Below are 25,500 nucleotides of genomic sequence, written 5' to 3'. Positions count from 1 at the left end.
TAGGAAAATTTACATTTAGCAATTATAAGACGCCTTGACAATAAAATAAGGAAATTTACGGCTACGAGAAATTGGATATAATTTTTTATTCTTACATGCTTTAAAATTGGAGCATTTTATTGTAAGGGGAAGATTACATTTTTTTGTCCATTTTTATGAAAAATACATTTTAATAAAAATGGACAATTTTAAAGCGTCAATCAACTATGTGAGAAGTACAAGAAACTTTGCTGTTCGCGCGTGTAACGCGTAAAAATTGTCTCTCTCGCTCCTAAATATACCTGTATTATCGAAAGTGAGACGTAAAGAGTGTGTGAGATAATTAAACATTAGGATTACTCTTTTACTACGAACGCAACATGTAAACTTACTATTGTACTGGTGATATCTCCGATTTTTGATTAAACGCTTTTCTTGTTCCCAATAAGTATTAATTATTTAATAAAAAAACAATTTTTCCGATACGTAAATGTATATTGGAGGAATACCGAAAATCTCAACCCAGAAATTATTATATTTATGGAGATCTTAAAGTTATTAGATGCAATGTGTACTAGCTACACGTCACCGGGAAGGGAGAGTTAAGCGTGTTTTCATACGTACGGGGTTCTCTATTTATATATCAGCTCAACTGACCGACAACAACTAGTGACGTCACGGGTGGAGTAATTTTAAAATTACAAATCTTTAAACAATATTATACATACATAAAAATGAAAAAGTTTTTAAAATGGCTTAGTTTGATAGTATATTAACAAATAGGAAATCACTGAACTTCCTCATTCTATTACTCACCCCTTAATTTATAATATTTTACCTACCAATTCAATAAACATAAGTCAAAACAATGATTAATTTTTCCCCATCACCACATAGAGCAATGCAGTGCCCAAATCATCAGTCCAGGACCATAAATCATTGCCATTTTTTATTAATAAAAAATATACACATAATGGGAAACGTTAATATATATTAACAAATTACAACAGGAAATAAGAATACCTTAAATAAGGGAATATGGAAGTCAAGGCATTTACAGGGCTTACGACCTGTCATTGGCTGGTTTAATTGGCCACACACACACACTGTGCAACATTCACTATTTTGCCTATTTATTTATTTTACAGAAACAAACAGTCGACAATGATATAATAACATAAAAAAATACGGTTTAAAGACAGACCAGTGAAGTTTCTAAATAAAAATCATACATATTAAATTGTGGTACAACAAAAGAGTGTTCAGGTGTGTGTAAGTGTGAGCATCATTAAATAGTATGTGGGATCGTGTGCGTCTATTTTCAAGGGTAAAAATTTCGTTTTGTTTATCAGATTGGCTGTAAGTGCAAAGCGTCATGTTATTTTATAATCTAGGTATTTTGAACATTTTCATTGAACATTTTTAATCATTTCGATGTTTGTTATGTATTGTGGGCTCCACACAACGGATGCAAACTCCAAGTTACTGCGTACAAAAGTGTTAATGCATAAAGTTTTCAATGTGTTTGTTTTTTTAAAGTGTTTGGTAATTCTTCAAATGAAGCCCAGCATTTAGTAAGCTTGAATGTTTAAACATCCATATTTCTTCAATTCTTCATTGTTGTTGCGAAGAGATTCATCTGACTGAATTTTGTTTTCTGAATAAACTTTTTTTTTAAATATTTCAAGACATTCATTAGACATATTAGCGATAACATTGCAACAAAAATGTCACACCACCACGTGACCGTCACCGTCCGAATTGTTTCCTTCTAAATGCATAGTGCCAAAAATTGACGCAGCATTGAGCGAAGCGCCACTAAGACGGGCGGACGAAAGAACTGGTGTATGTATTTATTTATTTATATACTGAATTTCGGCCATTTACATATATGTGGTATAAAGAGAGCTTAAAAATAAAAAAAACAAAAAAATCGAGTATGAAATATTAATATGCTCGTACTATACACATTATGAATTACTTGAAATACATATATATTTTAAAGAAATTATACAACAACAAAATACATTAATCAATCAAATTATAACTATTCCAACCTAATCTCCTGAAGTTGATTTGCTCTGTTTGATTAAAATATGTTGGTCTCTTTATTTTTTAAGTTAGGCAGAAATAAACTAAATATATCAAAATTTGATGCATATTCATTCTCGGTATTCTGTAATCTAAAAATAGGTGAGAACCTCAATATTGAGGTACCGTTCGAGAATTTTGACAATAAAATATTGTAGTTGTTCTGCTTAACCTAGGTGGTACATAGAATGAAATCAACTTCAGTATGTCAGGGGTATCAAACATTGGTTTTATGCTTTTATATAAAGTCGTAAGATCGGTCGATGTTCTTCTTGCAATTTGGTTAATTTTAGAGTCTAGAGTTTTGTTATAATTCAATCGATTACTACAAAAACCCATCTTAAAATTGATACATTTAAGAAACTTATTATAAATTCTCTCAATAGAATCTGAGAAAGTGATTTGATAAGGTGACCATACTGGAGAATTATTATCTAGTTGGCTTCTAACCAGAGATGTGTAAAGATATTTTAATGTGTTTGTATTATTAAAATCTTTTCCGGTTCTAAGTACAAATCCTAATAATTTTACAGCTTTGTTAGATATTTTAATAATGTGTTCTTTAAATAATAATTTCGAATCGAACAAAACACCCAGATTGCTCACGGGAGAAACATAAATAGAATCGATTTGGGTTTTTTTGGATAGTGCATCAGATATAATATTTCGATATAGTAATAAATTAGTTAGTGTCGATTTATTTATAATATGTCAACAGAATACAATCGAAGGAAAATGGTATTTAGGAAATAATGTTTGAAAGGCTATTCTCCAAATAGAGAATCTTCAAATAATATATGTAATCTGCGAGTGAACTCAGGGGAGAAAATATACCGACTGGGTTTTGAGATGTCAAAATACAATATACATTTAAATGATAAAAAAAGCTGCAGTAATCAGTCAGTTTCTTTCCCCCTCAGGGAACGGGCTGGGCGCTGGATGGGCTTGTAGATATTTATATTTATTTTTTGAAGAAGATATAAATGGTGACGTTAATTTATTATAAATATAAATTATTTTTTTTATTTACCCATAGTTTAAACTGCGACCAAACATAATTATTTTCATACATATATTTATAAAGTTTATAAAGCGCCATTTTTGTAAAAACCACCTCAAGACCGCTGTACAATAAATCACTATCCTGCACGTCTTGCAGCTACAGAGCGCAAGGACGGTAAGTAATCTAGCCCCCATTTACATTTTTTTTAAATTTGACAATGAAGTAAAGTGTTTGAATGATTTTTTTAAAAAAACATAAAAAACTAATTTTTAAAAATAGGAGTTAGATTAAAACAAGTCTTGCAGCTACTGAACGTATGGATTGTTGAAATTCTAGACCCCATTTACAACGTTTACGGTTGGTAGCATATACATATTGAAGCATGATTACCTATTGTTCTGCAGCTATAAAGCGAATAGACGAGTGGAATTCTAGCAAGTTAAAATTAAATCATTAAATTTAAAAAAAAAAGATTAAGAAGAGTAGATAATTTGTCAAGTGTTCATCCAAAAAAATAAACAATAAATAAATAAAGCACTGTTCCAACATTATGGTTAACGAAACAAAGAAAGATACCCGAAGAGTAGCTATTGTAGACAGTAGGTATCATAGCCGAACATGTGGCCGAGAGGCTGCTTGCCCTTTCCTGGAACTGCTGTAACCGAGGGATGGTGCGTACTGTTCCGATGACTCGGTGTCCATTTTGGTCTGAATGGACACCGAGTATGCAACATTCCAGCTCAATTGTTTATTTTTTTACGTTAATATTAGACGAATGCAGTCAAACGTGCGACAAATTAGATAGTAAAATATAATGGTAAGCTGCGCATAATCGATTATATGGATGATTCGCCCCTGAGACCTAGTGTACTGGTTAAGTGACGCCTTCAAAAAACGCATACTAACGCATTTAAAATCTATAGGTGTTGATTTAAAAAAGATTGAATTAAATTTGAACCAAATGTGGAATATTTTTTTTAATTATTGTGTAAATGAAAAAAATACAAAGGCTTAAGAAAATGTAGAATATTATTTTATTACACGAGTAATTTTTTTTTTTTTTGGGTTCATTTACACTTACACTTTATTGGCACTTTAAATTTGAGAATGTTTATTTTTTTAGTCATTTACTTATAACTAATGCGAAATTATATAGACTGTTTTAAGTACTTATATAAATAACAAGATTTATTGTTTTTGAATAAGTGCGTATACATATTTTCTCCGATAGAATTTGCACTGTGCATTTTGATTTACTGTTTATTATTATTATAATGAACACTAAATATTAAATAAAAAACATGCTTGTTTAAAAATAAATACGCGTAAATATATGTCATTTTTTAAAGTAATTGTTTTTTTTCGCTCTAATCCAAAAGAGATTTTAAAAACATTTAATATAACAATATATAATATCAAGATTTTAAAAATCAATATTCTGTACAGTAAAAATGTTTTTGTTTAAGTTTTGCGAAAGCGCCAGCACTATATAATAACTTATTACCTATACATCGAATACATATTATTATGTTTTTACTATTAAGAATCGCAGCGAAATTCAGACGAACGTAGAAGCATCCTGTGTATGTTATATTACCATTTCATTAGCAACTAATAAAGCGATAGTTGTCTATGTCACGCTCATAAGCGCGTCTGAGCGCGAGAGAGACAGAGATTATTTTCATAATGCGTATGCCGTGCGATGTCATACCATGGGCTTATTTACGGATACTACACAATGCGTATGTGTGAGTATAGCGCACGCGCCAGCTTTTAAAATTCCACCAATACCTATAGCGGCAATGCGGCCCTGATCGAAACAATAATTGATGAAAGTTGACAAAACATATGATCTTAATTATTGATTCAATCGATCTTAGATCTGCGATCACTTTTGCGGACTTCTTGAAAAATCGTCCGAATGTGGGAACTTATTTGTGCTTGAAAACAAATATTGAATCTGAGAACAGTGAGTCGTGTTAGTTCACCTGTTTCAAATGATTGTTAGTGTGTGTTTTCAAAAGTTTAAATAATGTATCTTCTGTACGTCGGTAATATATTATTTCAATACTTAACAAATAGCGAGCATAAATTTTATATGAGCAATAAATATTTAATGAATGCGCTTTGAATATTTTGCCTATAAATTGTCACAGCAAATGGATATAGTTTTTTTCATTACGATTAGAAAATTCTAGCTGCCTTTTTAAAGATCCAATACACAAACAAGCGGGCTGCCGACGCTAGGTATTTAATGTACTTACACAGTCTCACATCTTGCCTTATTTTTTTTTTTATGTATAATTCAAACGGACGTATTTCTCCGAACTGACAAATATTAAGGGAATTATTTTAAAACGCCTCAGCGCGCCGTGAGCCAAAACTTTAAATGACTTGCAATGTATTTTTTTATGGAAACGTGTGACTTAAGCGTTTCAAAATGAACGTAGTTATGCAGAAAGCAATCAGCCATAAAAAAGTGAAACTGAGATAATAGCATGTTTGTGGAAAGAGCGAATAATCAAAATCAAACAGTTAGAATGTTTTTGACTTTGACAAATGATAAACAATTCATTTATTCGTTTTTTTATATTTCATACAAGTATATAATTACGTATTTGATCAGTTTTCGTAGTAGTTTTCAAGTACCGTAAGACTTTTTTAGAAATGTACGTGTTTTCTGCAAATTGAGAAATTCCGTTTTTGAGATCGACACTATTTTCAGAAGGTGATTATGTTTGATTGAATTACAGTAAAAATATAGTTATTTTGAATTGACTTATTTTATCTGGGTTTTTGAAAGGATTTTTTAATTAAATGCCTATAACAGGCGCGCAGAGCATGCCAGAAAAGGCATTTTGTATTTCCAAGGTAATTATAAAATTTTCAGTCACTGTATCTACCGGAGATATTATAACTATCCGTATAGAATTAACAGTTAAATCATCAGTAATATTGTTTCTATTGGAATGATGCGAAATGACATTTTTAATATCTGAGTTTTAATATATTGTTTTACTAATTATTTATAGATAACAAGCTTTTTGTTATTTATTGCTATAACCTAATTACATGACCTATTTTATTTTCTAATTACCTGTCTCACTAGGTACTCCCGTATGGAGACAGGAATAATAATGTCAGTATCCAAAATTCAATGGGTATTAGTCACGTTATATATTATAAATTATATTTTCCATTGACTACTCCGATACAATCCATTGTTTTATCATTTTATATCTTGGGCCTGGATTACAATAGGTTAAAATATCAACAATAATTTAATTTAATTATATTTTACTTAGCAAGCAACTATTGTCTATAAAACATTTAAAAGAAGGGTGCACTGTGATTTAAGTGGCTACTTTACACACTGCGTAGCATTTACTATTCTGCCCATGTTTTAACATTGACATTTTCTCAACTCTCCCATCTGTTAACTTTTAGTGAAAGAAAAAAACTTTATTGATGTGGATGAGATTCATCTGGCTGAATACTAGGCAACGTCTAAAAACATTTTTTATTTTTTATTTCACCGTGTTTCATCAGCAATTATTTGAGTTTGTCCAAATTTTTCTAAACAAGTACTGGATTTAACCCCTTAGAGAGTCATTAAAATCAACATATTACAACAGAGACGGTTTTACACCTATTTTTAGATAACAGAATACCGAGAATGAATATGCATCATATTTTGATATATTTAGTTTATCTCTGCCTAACTTAAAAAATAAAGTGACCAACATATTTTTATCAAAAAGAGCAAATCAACTTCGGGAGATTGGGTTGAAATAGTTATAATTTGATTGATTAATGTATTTTGTTATTGAATATTTTTTTTTAAATATATATTTATTTCAAGTAATTTATAATGTGCATAGTACGAGCATATTAATATTTCATACTCGATTTTTTTATATTTTTATTTTTAAGCACTCTTTATACCACATACATGTAAATGGCAGAAATGCCGTATATAAATAAATAGATGTCTTGGCACTAACTGGGCTTAAAACCTGTTGTTGACTGATTTCAGTGGACACTTTACACACATTGTAACATTTACTATTCTGCTTATGTTTAAACATCCACATTTTCTTAATTTTTCCATCTCCTTACTTTTTGGCAAGTAAAAGAGCTGAAACCTTTGTTGATGTGGGTGAGAGTTAGGCAATGTCTGAATTTTGAAAAAAATATTTTCTTTTTTATTGATACAGCTGATTTAGTCGGCAATATATTTTAAGTTTGTCCAAATTTATGTAGATACGAAATGGAATTAACCCCATAGGGAGTCATTTATATCTAAATATTACAACAAAGATGCAGAATATTTATTTTTGGAAACAAGTTTTTAAAGTTATGTGTTTCATTCTGCAAACATGTTTACATAAAAATATTTCCACGATTCTCAAAACGTCAATTATTGAACTATATTAAATTTTGATTTCTGCTAAGAGAGTGTTAAGAGAATATTAAATATACATTTGAATACATTTATGAATTTTCTGTGCTGTGTATATTTATATTAAAATATTACATACCTGTTTGCTTAAAAAAATGTAAATAGATTTATTAAAATAAATATATTTACATCTGAATAAATAAAGTAAATTACATTTATTAGGTGAAAAAAATGTCGGTATTTGTTCTTGACTTTTTTATTTTCAGTCAATTACGTTTGTTAGTCTTCGCACATTTATTCATATAAATAAAACATAGATCATCTGTTACAATGTTTACTTTTTAATATTGATAATAATTCGATAAAAATAAAAAATAAAACTTTAATATAGTTTATTTTTTTCTCTGGTCTGAAAGTTAGGTTTGAATGTCAGTCTGAATGTTAGGCTGATAAACGGTTGGATTAAATAAGTTATATGTCACCGAGATGTCCAAAATGTCCGAGGACCGGTGGAGTCACGCGCATTGACAGTCAGGAATTAATATTTTCGTGGAAGTTTAAGGTTGTCGCTATAGACGAAAAAATAAGGAAAATGTAATGCGACGTGATGAAGGAACACCTGACTGAACTTGGAAGAAGGACCAAAAGATAGAAAAAGGTACAGACTTGGAGTCAGGCAATTGAGAAAAATCTCAAAAAACTGGAAAACCCGGCGTCAATGAACCTATTTTACACTACGCAGTGAATGAACCGGGTGTAAGACACCCGTAATTAAAAAATATAATTTATATATTTTTTTATATACATTTCTTGGATGGATAAACTACAATGTACATTTTTTTTTAGAATATAAAAAAAAAATCTAATTCAATTGGACATTTTTTTAATTAAAAGGTACATGAAAAAAAAACGAAAGAACTTTCTTCGAAAAACATTTTTTTTTAAAATCGAAATAAACTGAGATTTTTTTTGATAAAAATATGAAAACTTGGGTTCCTGTTATTAACTCAAATGTTTGAATTTTCAGACCATTTTCTAAAAATCGTAAATAACTTGAGTAGGAAAAATAAAAATCAAGTTGTGGTAGAGTGGAATTTGAATCTAGGACCATTGGTCCGTGGGTCCACAATACTACCACGGGACCAAAACCCGGCTTAAGCAAAATTACGGTTGAAAAAAAGAGGATTCAAATAAAAACTCCATGTTTCAGAAATAATATACGTCGGTAAAACAATAGAAAAATGAACAAAATACTGGACATTGCATAGAAAAAAAATTCTTGGGTATATCTTTCATTTTGAGGTCTCCTATCTCAGCACACGCGCAAGGCACTACTAAAACAAAGTAAGCTATTGATACGTCGGTTTTTTTACTTCAGCTACTGAATGGGAGGAGATGCGACGCTGTCAATTATATAAATAGTGATAGTTGAAAAATGTGCCGGGTGTCTCACACCCAGGTTCATTGACGCCGGGTTAAGCAGAAGGGACAATCCACGACAGACCGACGTGGAGGTTGAAGACTAGGAAGGCTGACCTCAAGTAAATAGGATATACAGCCAGGAGGAAGACAAACAATAATTTCTGTGGTGTTTAAAAAGTGACGTAAACGTCATTTAAATTGAAAAAATTATGATTGAAAAAATGAACATTTTAAAGGAACAAGAAGACTTCACCGTTTTAAATAATCTGTTAATACTCACAACGTTGTTGGCACACCGTTTAAAAACAAACGCGTTTCAAGTAAATCCTATTTTAATATTACTAGGGTGTTAATTTTTACGTTTTTGACACATCCATCCAAACTCAATCCAATATTATCAAAATTTTCATACACTAATGAGGTATTTAATCAACTCACTATTACTCTAAATTGCCGACCCCGCCGTTTGTATAAAAGGAAAGCCAAGTTTACTAAGTGGCTCAATTTTAGTGTAAGCTCGTATAAACCATGTAAATAAAAAAGCCCGTCCAATTTACATGTGCATTTTACATTGGCAATTTCTGGTATATACAATATTTATAATTTTATGTGGGTGATTTACGTGCGTAAATGTTAAATTAATAATTAAGTACATTACATACGCATATAATCCAGTCTCCATTTGCATTCAATAATAGTTAAAATCTTTTTTTTTTTTTAATTTAACTCGAATCGGAGCATTCATGAAATTTATTTATTTATTTATACATCAACGGTTTGAAGAACCTTTTACAAAAAATAATAATTTACAGAAATAATCACAGCAGTGCACAATAAACATTTATTACATAGTATGAAATAATTGAATATTTAAAACTAAAACATTTAGTGAACATATAATACAAAAAACAAAAAGTTAAAAAGAAACATAACACCTCTAAATAAAATATAACAATAACCATTAGAAAATCTTATGTTCTAAATATAAATATAACACAGTAAAGTTGAGAATAACTTGATATTAATAATTAAAAAAAAAAAATACAACTTTAGTATTTAAAAAAAATATAAGTTTTTTGAACAATAAAAAAAAAAAAAACTTAAATTAACTAAATGATACATTTATTTAGTGAAATCATCATCATCAGTTGGTTGGAAGAAGTTGCCATTTGTCAGTAAATCCACCAATGTACAATTTAAATTATGTCTAACATGTTAAATAAAGAAATCAAAAATCACGTTTTCCAGGAAACAAAGTTAAATTAATATTACATTTAAAAATAAATTCATTATTACATGAACAGAATTTGTATTGAAAATATCGAATATTTGTTCTAATGAATGAAATGATTCATTTTGGATTTTTACACTCCTATTTCATTGCTTCACAATATTTATGGTATATATTTATGATTTTTTAAAACAGGGTTTTTGATTGTTCCTTAAACCTCAACCATTTGTAAGAAATAAACATTTTGAAGTTTTAGGATCTTTGTAACGGGTAAATAAAATTCTTTGGGAAGAACTAAGTTAAATATTTGTTCATTATCGGTCGAAACTAAACACATATTATTGTAATGACAATAAGTTATTACTTTTTACACAGTAGGCACTATATTCGTGCTTGTTTTAATAAGGGGTTATGTGCTAATACTAACTGTTGTTACTCGAATAATATGAGAGATATGACGTTAGTTCAATTCTCAATTGCATGCGCTCCCAAGTAAAGCTCGTGTTATATGGGACAGAAAAAAATAAAAGAAGAAAGGAGTGTTGAACAGATAAATAAGAATTAGACATTTTATATCCTATAAATGATTTATTTGACCAAAAATTGCTCTGGTTTTAAATGTCAAATATCTTCTTATGCTTTTTATTAATATATTATTTTTCAACAAACCATCACGCCGTTTCCCTATAAGGGTAGGCAGAGATAATAGAACGCCACATCTCTCTCTCTCTCTTCGCATACAGACCTCGCTTCTTCTACATTCAAACATCTTCTCATGCACGCACGCCGATTATTCCTATTTTCGACTTGTCCATCTTCTAGTATTTGGTGGACTTTATCGTGCCATGTCTTTCTCGGACTCGATCGTGCCATCAACATTTGCATCGTAGATCCTTTTAGTTGTTCTTTCGCTGTCCATTCACTCTACATGTCCAAACCAACGCAGCACCCCTTTACACATCTACATAGTTTTACCACACATTTGCCCGAGGGATCGCATTTCGACAATTTTGCTTTTTACACTTGTTTTAATTTTCTTATTGTTATTAGTTTTATTGTTTTAAATTAACATTTAATTTTTAAATTATAAATGCCATATTTTATAATTTATATTAATACTACAATTTTTATTATTATCGGTATGTTTTCTAATTTGTTTTGATGTTTAATTTTTCATTATGAACGGTTTATTTTCTAGTTTTTATTTTTACTTCAAATTTTAATATTACCGGTAAGTTTTTAAATTTATATTTTTGTTTCTTTTATAATTATTAATGAATTATTATGTAAATGGGACAAGATTTCTCACCGTCCGTGCGCTCTGTAGCTGCAAGACGAGTTCGGATAGTTGTACTGCACACTTGAGGTAAATTTCGTAAAACTAGCGCTTTATAAACTATGTATTTATTAATTTATTAGACGGTGAAAGTGCCCTTTAAAATAAAAAATATAACAGTATAAAGTATTACGTATTACAAGAAATATAATTTAAAAAAATTAAAAACTTTATTTTTATAAATGTAAGCTTATAAAAAAAGTCGATAATGACAGATATATAAAATAAAACTCAATAATTGTACAGAATACGTGGCCTGTACATAATTTAACAAAAAAATGAGCAAATGAATAATAAATTGGGTAAATTTTTTTAAAATCGGAAATTTCACTAAACCAATTCTTAATATACAAGAGTGCCGATTCATTACATGAATCATTCAAGTGGACTCTATCCTTCGAAATGTGGCTAATGCCAGAAATGTTTTATTTTATCCATTTATTTTGTCCAAGTGGATATTGACTAGATGATTTTCTATCGTATCACTGCACCTGTACATATTTTTATTTTTTTTGACGTCGACTTTTATTTTTTGCACTTCGCTTGCAAAATTGAAAGTTGTAAAACAAAATTAAAACTTGAGAAGATTTAAAGTGAAAACCAAAAAAGTTTTTTTAACCATCCTCCATCTCCCTTTTTGGAAAGGTGACGCCACTGATTTGGTGACTCACGAGCTAGTACTAAAAAAAATAATTAACAAAATTTCACCTACTTCTTAAAAAGGTTTGCCATTACTGATATAGACGGTTTGTTATATTCTATCATTTGATCTACATACAGCCTTCATACTGTTGAATGCTAATCCTAGTTGCACTCCCAGATCTTATTAAAAGCTGCCCTTTTTTTGCTCATACAATACTGTATATTATTTAAATAAATGTTTTTTTTTGTTTATATCACTATTCACCTTCAATCATGCGAACTCTATATTAGAACTTATCTGTGAAGATATACAAAGAATTAATAGTGTACTAACAATTATTCTTTTAACAGATCCGACTCGTGGTGTAATGGCCAGCACGTTTGCCTACCATGCAAGAGGTCTCGGGTTCGATTCTTGACCTGGTTGAAATGAAACATTTAGTCCCTGGACCTGAAGCGTAAGACTGATAATCTTACTGTCGTGCAACAAAAAAGATCAAGATACGCTGCGATTGGTGTACCAATGCAGTGCCCTATGCACCATTTAGTGTGGAAAGGAAATGATGATGACTTTCATATTATTCATTAATATCATATTAATGATATTAATGAATAATAATAATAATAAATCAATTAATCGAATCAGTGTTCATACTGTTTATACCGTTCAAACTGAAAAAAAAAAAGTTTTTTGTGAAATAAATAAACAAATTCAGTTTATGGTTATACATACATGGATAATAAATGTAATATTTCTAGACCCGAAACCCTTTAAAATTGCTTACAGCAAGCTACCTAACAAACAGTAAATTGATAAAAATAATAATCTTGACTTCGAGAATATCTATACTAATATTATAAATTCGAAAGTGTATTTATTTGTTCGTTTGTGTTTCTTTCACGTCACAACGGAGCCACCGATAAGCGTAATTTTTGCATAGGAATAGCCGAAAATCTAAGAAGTATCATATACTACTTTTCGTCCGAAAAAAATATTACCCCCCCGGGAAAGTTCTTTGAGATTTAAATTTTGGCCTTACTTTAAACGAGTTGTAAATATTTGAATTTATTTCAACTGAGAGGGAAAACATTTTTGAGAAGGAAATATGAAAGTCTAGGCATTTACAGGGCTTATGACCTGTCATTGGCTGGTTTAAGTGGCCACTTTACACACTGTGTAACATTCACCATTCTACCTATGTTTGAACATCCACATTTCCTCAACTCTTCCATCTGTTGACTTCTGTGAAGTAAAAGAGCTGAAACCTTTATCAATTTTCCAATTTTTATTTACTTCTTCTTTTACCAGTAATTCATCAATGTTTGATTATGTCCAAATACTTGCAGACTAGCTGGATCCAGCCAGTCTGCAAGCATTTGGACATAATCAAACATTGTTGAAGTTGTAAATAACTCAATATAAGAAAATAGAAGTCAGTAGTTGTGGTAGAGCCGGGTTCGAACTTCATACACCAGCTCCAAGACCACAACCATGTTCAACTTGAGATTAGCCTTTACTTTGAGAACGCTCGTCCAGAATCCTGTTTGTATTTTTCAACGGTGTTCTTCATTCACCCGGACACAGACAATAAATTTAGTACTAGTTAACAAATGCTACTACATATTCAAAATACACATTTCGTAAAGTTTTTGTGTCGTGTCTTTTTATTCCATTTGTATTTTGGTCCGCGCCAGTATCGAGCCAGAATTTCTATAGTGACAAATAAAATGAAACGTATTGTAAAAAAGATTGGACCAACACTTAACAGAGGTCGTTACGCGTAAAAACATCAAAATCGTACACTTTGAAAAGCCAATAAGAATGAAAACTACTTTGAATCTCATTTGAAAATTTACCTCTTTGAATTTGGCCAACGAAAACGTTTCCAGGGATGGTCAAGCATTTAAAATCCGTATTTCCAAGATAATTTTAAACAGAGGTAGAGCACCATTGAAGGGAATATATCTACATAGACTTGGTTTGCGACCTGTCATTGGCTAGTTTAAGTTATCATTTTACACACTGTCTAACATTTCCTATTCTGCCTTGTTTGAATAAACATATCGTGGTTATACAAGTAAAAGTGACCATTTTCAAAAATGCCAAAATTGAGATTATTGTCTTTTTTATTGAAAATGTTCAAGATACGCTGCGAGTGGTGTACCAATGCAGTGCCCCGGTGGAAAGGGAATGATGATAAAATACATACTGTTTTTTTTATTTTTAAAGAAATATTTGCGTTCTTATGATTTACCCAAATATTTCAATTTTTGGGGCCATTTTCAACGCGTTGTAAATAACTCACTATTAGAAAATGGGAACCAAGTTGTGGTAGAACGGACCTCTGATCCGTGAGTCCGCGACACTAGACACGAGACGGCAACCCGATTTAATTGTTAAACTTTTTTTTGTTTATTTAAAAAAAAGTGTTTGGATATATAATTTTTAGCAAATAAAATGTAAGAGTGATGTGGCGTTCTATCCTCTCTGCTTACCCCCCTGATAAACGACGTGATTGTTTGTTTACGGGCCCTACAATAAACACCCCTCTCGGCTTACAGCGCGTGAAATAAAAGTTTTATGCCAAGACGTGGTTACTCACATTGTAGCTTTACGGTCAATATGAAATGAAGGTGATTCAGTTTTGTTTTAAGTGGTTATTTTCCTTGGCATATGATTAGGTCTGACGATGCGGCGTGTATATGAGGCCGTAATGTTGCTTTATTACTTTTTTCGATGTCTTTGCCCAAAGTGTAAAAAGCGTGTTTAAGCACCCCATAAAACATGAATTGATACAAGGGTGTCGGCTTTCTGTACACAAGTTTAGACGCAAAAACGAACCAGTATGATTTTTTATTTTTAAAAATCTTTTTCATTTATATATTTTTATTCGGAAAACATTCAGTCATGCATATATAATATTAAATACAAATATTTTAAAACGTAAAAACACCAATTAAGTTTATGAAAATTAAGTAAAAAATGTGGTGAAAAAAACATCGTTAACGTTTATGTTTTCTATGGATGTTTTTTTATTTATTTATTGTATTTATTTTTATTTTATTTATTTTTATTTTATTTATTTTTATTTTATTTATTATTTACATACAATATTACATTTTTATATTTTTTTAAAATATTGATGAAAATTTATTTTTTTACAGTACTCACCAAGCCAATTAATATGGCTTGTCGGTAAAGATCCTTTACATTAAATCATATGATAACACTACTTACTTAAATATAAGAAGCGAAAAAACGTACATTTAATTTATGCTTTCAAAAAAATATTTAGAAAAATGTAAAAAAAGCAAAAAATAAGTGAATGATAACGCAATTATAAGATAAAACATAAATACAAAACCGGAGTACCAAAATTTCAAAAAGAAGTGTGTACATATTTAATAGGCACAAAGCATTTTATTAAAAACATTATTTCATAACAAATCCACATCAATATCTATATTTAAATCTACATATATCTAAGTCTATATCCATATCATATCCTCATCCATATCCATAAATATATATACCCGTACCTGCACACATACATGGGTAATTATTAAGAATAAACACAAATACAGAATACACATACTATGTCATCTATACACATGCATATGCACACGAACGTACGCATATTTTATACTTCACCATCATACCACCAAAGAATAAAAAAAAAAAAACTATAACTTACATTAACCATGAAGCTATTTTGTATTATTTTATTTACCAGTATAATAATCTAGAGTTCCAACCGTCCATGCGCTCAATAGCTGCAAGACGTGTTGTAATCTATCTTCAGTTTACTTCACCGTCAATTTAAAGAAGAATGTATTAATCCGGTGTTAACATAAGTGGTGTTCGTATTTTTTTCAAATTAAATAATGAGCATCATTATTTTTTCTTCATTCCCTTTCCGCACTTAATGGTGCATTGGGCATTACATTGGTACACCAATCGCAGCGTATCTTGATCGTCGTCAAATTGATAAAAATAAAAATCGTCAGAAGTTGTCACCTTTAAGAATAGTTTTAAGTCATCCGCAAACCACAGAAAACACGAGTTCAAAATTAGATTTTCAATATTATTAATAAAAATTGAGAAAAACAGTGGACCCGGGTTAGAGCCTTGCGGGACACCCGAGAAAGTATGGATACACTCTGACGCGAATAGACCGTAGGAGACGTATCGATTTCTATTTTGGAGGTAGCTCGCCATTAATTTTAACATACCATCCGAGAAACCGATCTCATATAGCTTATTAATAAGACATCATGGTCGACAGTATCAAAAGCCTTGGCTAAGTCATTATATGAACAGTCTACCTGATGTCCTGCATCCAGAGCTTCCGTGACGTAGTTCGTAAAAAACATCAGATTATTTCAACCGAGCGGCCTTTCCTGAACCCATGTTGTCCATCAATAATAAATGGCTCTACTCGGGAAGTGACGATTCTACATATGACAATTTCAAATATCTTCGCTGGTGCAGAAAGAACAGCTACAAGTCTGTAATTTTCTACTGATAACTTAGATCCACTCTTATGTATCATCATTCCCTTTCCGCGTCTAATGGTGCATAGAACACTGCATTGGTACATCAATTGCAGCGTATCTTGATCATTTTTGTTCCATGAGGGTAAGATGATCGCTTACGCTTCAGGTACCAGTCCAGGGACCATGAAATATTCTAGGGTGAAAACACCCATTGAAATAAATATTTCATTTCAACTATGTCGGGAAGCGAACCCGAGGCCTCTCACATGGTAGGCAAATGCGCTGACCTAATGGTCAGCGCATTTGCCTTGATGTAATCATCGCGAGGCCGACAGATGAGCACCAAAGATAAAACCAAATGTTAAAGGTTTATACGTCATACGAAAGGAAATTTTCTGTTCTACAAGATGTTGTGTTCGCTTTTACGTTGTATTTATTATTTTATTTGATTACAAGCCTTCAAAGTGGAATGTCAAGTACACGAAATGCATTTTCGACACATCGCCATCTATTTGCGTTCAATCGAAGAAATAAAACTGCTGGCGATATTTGCACAGTGTGCGGTGAAGATGCTATTAATTATTGATTAATTTGTTTTTAAGTAATGAAGGAAAATACATTATTGACTAATTTGTTAAAATTTTTATTTTCTTGTTTCCTATTGTTCTCTTCATTTGAAAAAAAACGGGCAAAACTTATGCTAACACCCAATAAATGGTACCTGGAATTCTTATGGTCCTTGTGATTTGTAGCTGCAAGACGTGTTATTATCTATCTCCTATATGTTATTGAAATATATCATAATTGGAAACGAGGAACAAAAATTCCAACCCTCAATAAGTTCTGTAGCTATAAGACGTGCTAAGATATTTATTTACTGTACAACGCCCTTGAGGTGATTTTCACAAAAACAGCGCTATATTAATTATCCCACAAAAATTAGAATCCTTGTTATAGTTTTATCCAAATTTTAATGTATTTATATTTAACAGCTTGCCCACGACATGCCGCACACCATATCTGAGGACTTAAGTCTCCTTAGAGGTGCCCGCATACAAAGAAAAATTATTACTCGTTGCTGAAAGAGAAAAGCTGCCTGAAGGAGCTCCCTGTAACCTGGTATCCTTGGCATCTTTATGCTAAAAGAAGGTGATCCAGAAGTACATAATACGTATCTTTTTTATTTTTATTTATTTAATTTAATAGTATAATTATACATTTTTACATTTTAAAAAAAATAAATCACTTGTTATATTTTTACTTAAACTAAAATCCTACCAAGCCGTAGCTTGTTGGTGAAGATTATATTTATACTAACTTAATAATATTATTTACATTTATAAAAACAATGAACAACAGATAAAAATTAACAGCCGGAAAGATCAGAATAAACGTGTTAATACAAATAATAATAAATAAATTTGTATTTATACAAGAAAATATATGAAAAAATAAAATATTTACATCTAAGCTACTATTCATATACAAACTCTTGATCGAGTAGCCACTCTCTTGTTTTGCTAATGTAAGTTAAATTTAAGTCCTTTTGGTAATAAATATAAAATTCTAGGTACTAAATATTTGAGAGTTCTAATTCCATATTAATTACATACTTTTGGCTTTTTTGAAATGAAGAGATAAAAAAACTGAATTGTTTACTGACTGTGATCTAATTGATTGGACAAGATCAGTTCGATGAAGTGATTACAAAACTTTGAAAATCTGTTTGAAATTCATCATTCATCTTTCTGCACCCAGTGGTGCATAAGAGACTGCATTGGCTAACCAAATGCAATATTCGATGATCTCTAACATGGAGGTAAGGTGATTAGTCTTACTCTTTAGACGCCAGTCCAGAAACAATGAAATATTGCAGTTGAAAAAGCCTTTAAAATCAATATTTCACGTCCGTCTTACCAAGAATCGAACCCACCTTCAGAATGGAAGGTGAACTCGTCAACCACCAAATAAAGAGGCCGAGTTCGTCCAGGGTTCTGATTTTATTCATGCATTTTTCGTTTGTCTGAGCACCAATAAAAACACCGTAGCAAAATATTTTTATCGATCGTTAATTTGTTACCATGATACCTGTCCCCGATTTTTTTTTAATGTTTTGACGTCCCACATATCCCTTGCAAATCCGATCTATAATACAAATTATAAAATAGTCTAAAAGCTCAATTAATTAGATTGTAGCTAATGCTTGCACCCTCGTCAACCAGTAAACCCTTTAATTGGTTTATCTTCATATAGGGGATGGTGAATCAATCGATTAGATTCGTGTATTACCACCACACAAAGAGGCTTCTGTTTTCTGTGAAATTGGACAGGCTTACATACAAGTATAAAATCACAACACACTTGCAAAATATTCATCTGAATCTACATGTTTACACGCCCTAGACAAGTGTGCGTATATTTGTTTAATTACCGAACACGGTGCAGCGAAACTGTTGGTCGATATTCCAATATTTAAAAAAAAAAAAAAAACAGTTTGCCCGATTCGCCTGATAAAAATGAAATCGATTGGATTAGATGGATTCCATCTCTTGTTTCTAGGTTATCGAGAAATGTATCGCGACAGAAATAGAGAACGTTTTTGAGACAGTAATATGAAAGTCTAGGCATTCTAGGGAGAATTTAAGAAATATGAGTGTAAAAAACGGTCAGAATGGTGAAGAGTGTCATTATTTAAGAATGCGATTCATGTAATTTTTTATTTATTATTTCATTTTCATTATGAAGACGCAAGTCTCACTTCAGTTTGAATTTTTATTTAAATTTGTTGTATTTATTTATTTTCATATTTTTTGTCGTACTATGTTGGTATAAAACATATAAAGCATTGCAGAACATAAACTTAACGCAGCACGTACACAACATCATATATTTATTTGTTTATTCTTTACAAGCCTGACAGTGAAAAAAATCCGCGAGTTCCAGAGGGGCACACCAGGAATACTCTATCTAAAATGCTATAAAAACGGCATTTAAAAAATGTCATTGTGATTATTATTAGTGTTTATAAAACTGTTCCATGCATTCTTTCGTAAAATACTGTTGCAAAAGGATGCTATATGACATCGCGTTGCTCTTGGTGTGACACGTTGAACAACTCTGATCTAAATTCTTGTTACGCGTTAGCTTGTTGGTATAGCGGAGAGTTGAAAGGGGTTAAGTATATAATTTTAATGTAAAGCACAAGTCTGGTTTTTTGTGGTTATCCTTGGAGAAAAGCTACCAAAAACCCAAAAACACATGTGAAAACTGACCAACATATAAAATACTATTAAACTGTAGAGCGATGCACTGAAACGTTTGCTGTTTGCAAGGGGGAGAAGCAAAGACATATGTCAATTTGTTTGTATAAATTTTCTTGGTTTGATCAAAATAATATGCTGCTACAGTAAGTAAAGTGTGGTTCAGTGTATATGGAATATGGTGTGTATGTTATGCGTGTTTGGAAAGTAGATTTATTTTTCAAAAAGGCTAAGAATAATGTCAATGAGATTTAGCTTTCGTGTATAGCTGGGAGCTGAGTCGATGTACTATATGCATTTGAATACTCAAAATATTTTAGATACCACGCAATTAGAGTATCAATGCATTACCCTATGCACCACTGAGTGTGGATACGGAAATAAAGATGACTATTTTATCTTGACTAAAATGCTAAATCTGACGATCTGATCTAATTCTAACGCCTGCATAACACCTATTCTTCTCCACGGATGCAAATCGTGGCACCTCACTAGGGTCCAAAACAGCAGAATACTGAGTTTTGATAATAGGTGTCTCAGAAGAGTCTTGGGTGTGCGGTGGTTTGACTTTGTGAGGAATGAAGTAATAAGATAATGGACGCAGCAAACTCCGGTGACAACTGCCATCAACCGGAGGCGATACGGTTGGCTTAACCACGCTTGCCAACTTTACTAGGCATCAGGTTCTCGACGTCCTAAACGTCCACTGATGACTGTTCGTCAGAACTACGGGATGCGAACCTGACTTGAGAAAACGCACAGGAGCTGGCAACCGATACAGATGCATGGAGGCTCTTTGTGGACACCGCATGCTCCAACTAAGGAGCGAACATAAAATTATGAAGATGCTCAGAGTTCTATGTCACCGTTTACCCATATAAATCAATATAATATAGAATACAATGCTTTTATTTGTCGACAAATTGATGTATTTTATTTTTAATGTTTTTCTGACGTCATTTGGCATTTGGCACATATCTTATGTAATCTACTAATATGATCCTGAACAATTTGGTGTAAAATCGCCAAATGGAATTTTAAACTTTAATATGTAAGAACAACACTTGTTAAATTTGTCATTTCGGTTAGTAACACTATTTACTTTAAACGTGCGTAAATGCAAAACAAACGTTCTTTGTTTATAACGCGCAAATGATTTATTATGACTTATGACACCAATCTTTTATTTCGTTATATTATTATTAACAGTTCAAACAAGATATATATTTTTTGTAAATACTGATTAATGATTCATGCTGGCTACTACCAGATTGGAATGGTTTTTCAATAAAGGATATTCGTATACTTACTTCACTGTCCTATCGTAAACACATTCATGGTATTGTAAACAAATCTGTTTCATGATGGTATTTCAAGCACGAATAATAACAAGAATGCACTTTTTCTCAGAATTCTAAATGTTAACTAACACGTTTTTTACTGAAATCGATATATATTTCCTCACTTTAAACAAATGTAAAGAAAATGCTAGAACCCTAATTGAAAATAAAAATTATAATTTAATCTAACTGTACCTACCTTATATTTTATTTTTTGTAAACTTTAATATTGTAATTATTTTCTCTTGTTTGAAAGAAGAAAAAAGGGACGGCTGATCTGGGGTTACTCCGTATGGATCCGCCGGCGAAAGGATTTTTAAGTTCGAGTAAACAAATTTTTTAAATTTTTTTTTTTATTAGTGCAATATTTTATTTATTTTTTACGTGTGGAATGATTGGAGTGGCTATTTTACGTACGGTGCGTTTTTTTTCTGCTTTTTTTGACATTGTATTTAGTAATGTATAGAAAACTATAATTGGCTTATAATTTTGGTTTATTTGTAAATATTGATTTTTTCGTTGTAATGGCTGTTGTTTTCTTTTAATAAATGAAATTTAAAAAATCAGAATAAAACATAATCTCTTCAACTTCTTGGTTTTATCAATAAAGTAATAAGTCTGTCTAGAACCGTTTTCTGATAGATGTGACACGGCGCACGGTTGTTTGGATTGCAAAGGGGCAATAATTCCTTTCGATTCCAAGCCCTGATTACAATGGAAATCTAACAGAAATATTTTTAATTATCTACAAAGTATAATCGAATTTTTCATATGAAAATATGTAAATTTACATCAAAATTTGGAGTAACAAATAAACACATTTTCTTACATAATTTCGATCAAAAACTCCATTAACTTCCCATCGTAATCGGGGCCCTGTGCCTCGATTATGAACGCTATCTTCATCTGTATATATTGAGACGGTATCATTAATTTCTGTACTATCTGTATCTTACCTCGGTATGTTCTACCTACTTGTCATATCGACATCATATGATCGAAACAAGCCAAATGAATGACCGCAAACAATTAGTCCGCGTTCCTTACGTCATTAACATTTAAAATAGTTATCGTGTATATTTTAAATAGGCTTCTGTAACAAAAACAGCTCACTTCAAAGCGATTATAAACTCCGATAAATCCCAATTCAAGCAAAAAATGCTCGCTTGAACATGAATTTTGCATGACTTTTGGAAATCACCTAGACGGTACGCTTAACGATTGTCTGTATAAAGCCGGCTCTTTTAACGTCTCGATGCATACACTCGGAAAGATATTAAAACAGAAGGAAAAATATAATGACTAAATTATTTTTTTAGAGTGGTAACTTTCTAACGCATATGATCTGTGTCTGACGCCTAGATACTCTTATTTGTTAATGGGATAGAACTTAGCGACATTATGTTTACATCTAGGTGTTTGTTTTATTAAAGTGGCAGTTATGTCGGAAATTAATTCGACTTCCAAACTTACTTATTTCTCTCTCATATTTTCAATAGGCTTTTAATAAAATAAATGCCAACCTCAAAACGATGAACATTTTTAATAAATCATAATTAAAGGAACGTTTTTAAAAAAGGTTTGTTTTACGAATATACATGTAATTAAAATACATTTAATATTAATTTAACGTTTCTTATAGGGTAATAGGGGGGTATTTTTTCAGACCTTTTTATTAATTTGCATTAAAAGATTTTCCGTGTGAATTATGATTTTCGGGAGATTATCGAACAATCTTTGAATAAAGCATATTTAATGTTCACTATCCGAAGTAATTCGAAATTCAGGGAACGAAAAAGAAACTCTTACTTAAACGTTGTTATGCAGAAAGCAGCCAGCCCTAGAAAAGTGAAACTGAGATAATAGCACCTTTATGAAACGAGTGAATAATCAAATTTTCACGACAGTTTTTGATTTTGACAAATGATAAACAATGAATACATTAGTTTTTTTACATTATAAACAAGAATCTTAATACGTATTTGACCAGTTTTAATAATTTTTAAAGTACCGTCAGACTTTTCTAGTGATGAGGGTGTTTTTTGCAAAACGAGAAATGCTGTTTTTGTGATAGACTCTTTTTTCAGAAGGTGATTATTACAATTTAATTGCATAAAAACGGTCTGCCTTTTTTAGCAGAACATAGAATCGACTTTACTGCATCTGAAAAAAACAATATCTCATTTTTTAGAAATTGTGGACTGGCTGCTTTCTGCATAACTAAGTTCAATTTTTAGTCTGTTGTTTTAAGTATAAGAAACTCTTGTTTTATATTCCGAATCAACGCACTAATCTACGCACAACCAATTTGAAATCACAGAATTGTTTTACCGGGTAACCGGTTTTCTTAGACATCGCTTATATCACTTACCTTCTACGGATCACCCTCAACAGACTAAGAGAGGGCGTTCCTTAATGCAAAAAGAATTAAACTTTGAATTCAAATGTATTTATTTTACCAAAACAACATTAAATATTTAAGCCGTTTTATTGGGAAGACATATCAAACCCTTGAACAATGATTCGACATTCTTAATGTAAAATACTTTTCAATAGCCAGAGTATTTGCCTCTTAAACATAATTTCACTGATGTAAAAGATGACGATCTCCAAAGTAATTCTGTTCAGCTGTCTGACTGCTCTTCCAATCGGCATAGCCAGAGGCAGGTTGATTCTTAAAACTGGAAGATAGAACAGTTTGTGCTGACACTATCGGAGATAAGCATCAGGAAAATAAAACTTGAAACTCTCTAAAATGACCAAGTTCTCGATAAAACCTATTTTCAGTCTGAAACAATAAGTCAGTGTGAACCCATCACTTCTAAGTTGGAAACTATTGGTTTCAAGCTTGCCCAAGAGGAATGCAGTGAGATAGGGCCAAGTATAACTACCATACTTACTCATGGTGAGATACCTCAGATATTTTTATGAACCCTCTCTAATATGAGAGAATTTTTCGCCTTGGGCGGACTCCGAGATACTCTCAACCCTGGTCCGAACCAACGAGTTATACGGGGTTCTGGATATACTAGGGTTCTTAAAAACCCAGCTGATTCGGCAAACAAAACTCAAAATCTTCAGTTCAAGCTCACATGTTCTCTCTACGTGAGCTCCAAAGGATACATATCTGGTGATATCCTGCGTCACTGCGGCGCAACCCAGGACGAGAGACACCTATTGCTATACACGCTGATGGGAGAAGGCTACACTCTTGGGGACCTTATTGTTGCAAATGACAAGACGATATCTCTCGCCGCATATTCGAGCGACTGGGTTTGTTCCAGCCAGATGCGTTAAGTAAGTAAATAAATATTATGTGTCAACTTAAGTTGTTTCCGTTTTTTTACATATGAAGACAATAAATTATTCAATAATGTATTTTTCCTTAATTATTTTACAACAAATCAGTCAATAATTCACAGGCAAAGATTGTTCCTGGTTGTGTCACTATAAACTGTGCCTCTCTAATCAACTTATGCACGTATACTGTTTTTAATAAATAAATAAAAATAAATTGAAATGAATTCTCCTACATTATTATACAACAAAATAGTCAATGACATTTTCTACTACATTATTTTACAACAAATTTGCCAATAATTCATTCTCCTACATTATTTTACAACAAATTAGTCAATAGTTCATAGCATCTTCACCTTGAACTGCGCAAATATCGCGAGAGTTTTATTCCTTCGAATAAACGCAATTAGAAGACGATGCGTCGAAAATGCTCACTTTCGTCTCCTTGACATTCCATTTTGGAGGGTTGTAATTAAATAAAATAATATGTGTAACGTAAAAGCAAATACAGTATCTCGCAGAGCATAAAAATTTCTTGCAAATGACGTACCTTCACCATTTTTTAAAAACTTTTTTTGCTCATTTTTAAATAAATAAAAAAAACGGACACAACATTTGTGAAGATCTAATGCTTGAATTTTTAATGAGTTTTAACAGAATCTCTGTTTAAATCACGTCTGAAGAAACATCTCCTTTCTCTTCCTTAATCTCACCTTCTTTCCTCTTTTTTCCTTTTTCCCATTAAGTAATAGTATCGATTTAAGGATATTTAACAACATATTTTTATCAAAAAGAGAAAATCATCTTCAGGAGATTGGGTTGGAATAGTTATAATTTAATTGTATAATGTATTTTGTTATTGTATAGTTTCTTTAAAATATATATGTATTTCAAGTGATTTATAATATATACAGTACGAGTATATTAATATTTCATACTCGATTTTTTTATATTTTTATTTTTAAGCACTCTTTATACCACATATATGTAAATGGAA

At 31.3% G+C, this 25,500-nt stretch overlaps 1 protein-coding gene and 1 long non-coding RNA gene across 4 annotated transcripts in view; both read left to right on the top strand.

The window, feature by feature from the left end:
* LOC148274294 (uncharacterized) overlaps positions 1–25,500 on the top strand; it is a 155,971-nt gene that overhangs the window by 113,311 nt on the left and 17,160 nt on the right. For 2 of the 3 annotated variants that reach the window (XR_015824333.1, XR_015824332.1), the window contains exon 3: positions 17,596–17,752. This is a non-coding gene — a long non-coding RNA (uncharacterized LOC148274294). Of the gene's footprint in view, positions 1–17,595; positions 17,753–21,492; positions 21,530–25,500 lie in introns of those variants that run through there. The other variant, XR_015824334.1, reaches the window with a different exon arrangement.
* LOC148274295 (uncharacterized) lies at positions 4,964–25,386 on the top strand. Its single transcript, XM_088237339.1, has 2 exons — positions 4,964–5,124; positions 23,991–25,386. The coding sequence occupies exon 2, from the start codon at positions 24,147–24,149 to the stop codon at positions 24,498–24,500; it is 354 nt and encodes a 117-aa protein (XP_088093465.1). The 5' UTR covers positions 4,964–5,124; positions 23,991–24,146; the 3' UTR covers positions 24,501–25,386.

Source organism: Micrasema longulum, unplaced genomic scaffold, assembly GCF_059751315.1.
Source record: "Micrasema longulum isolate JH-2025_06_02 unplaced genomic scaffold, ASM5975131v1 h1tg001694l, whole genome shotgun sequence".
NCBI classification, from domain to species: domain Eukaryota; kingdom Metazoa; phylum Arthropoda; class Insecta; order Trichoptera; family Brachycentridae; genus Micrasema; species Micrasema longulum.
The sequence above is the reverse complement of the archived record's forward strand: the minus strand, read 5'-3'. Positions and strand labels throughout refer to the sequence as shown.

Coding starts and splice junctions, on each gene's coding strand:
- LOC148274295 (XM_088237339.1), top strand. CDS start 24,147: ATGAGAGAATTTTTCGCCTTGGGCGGACTCCGAGATACTCTCAACCCT.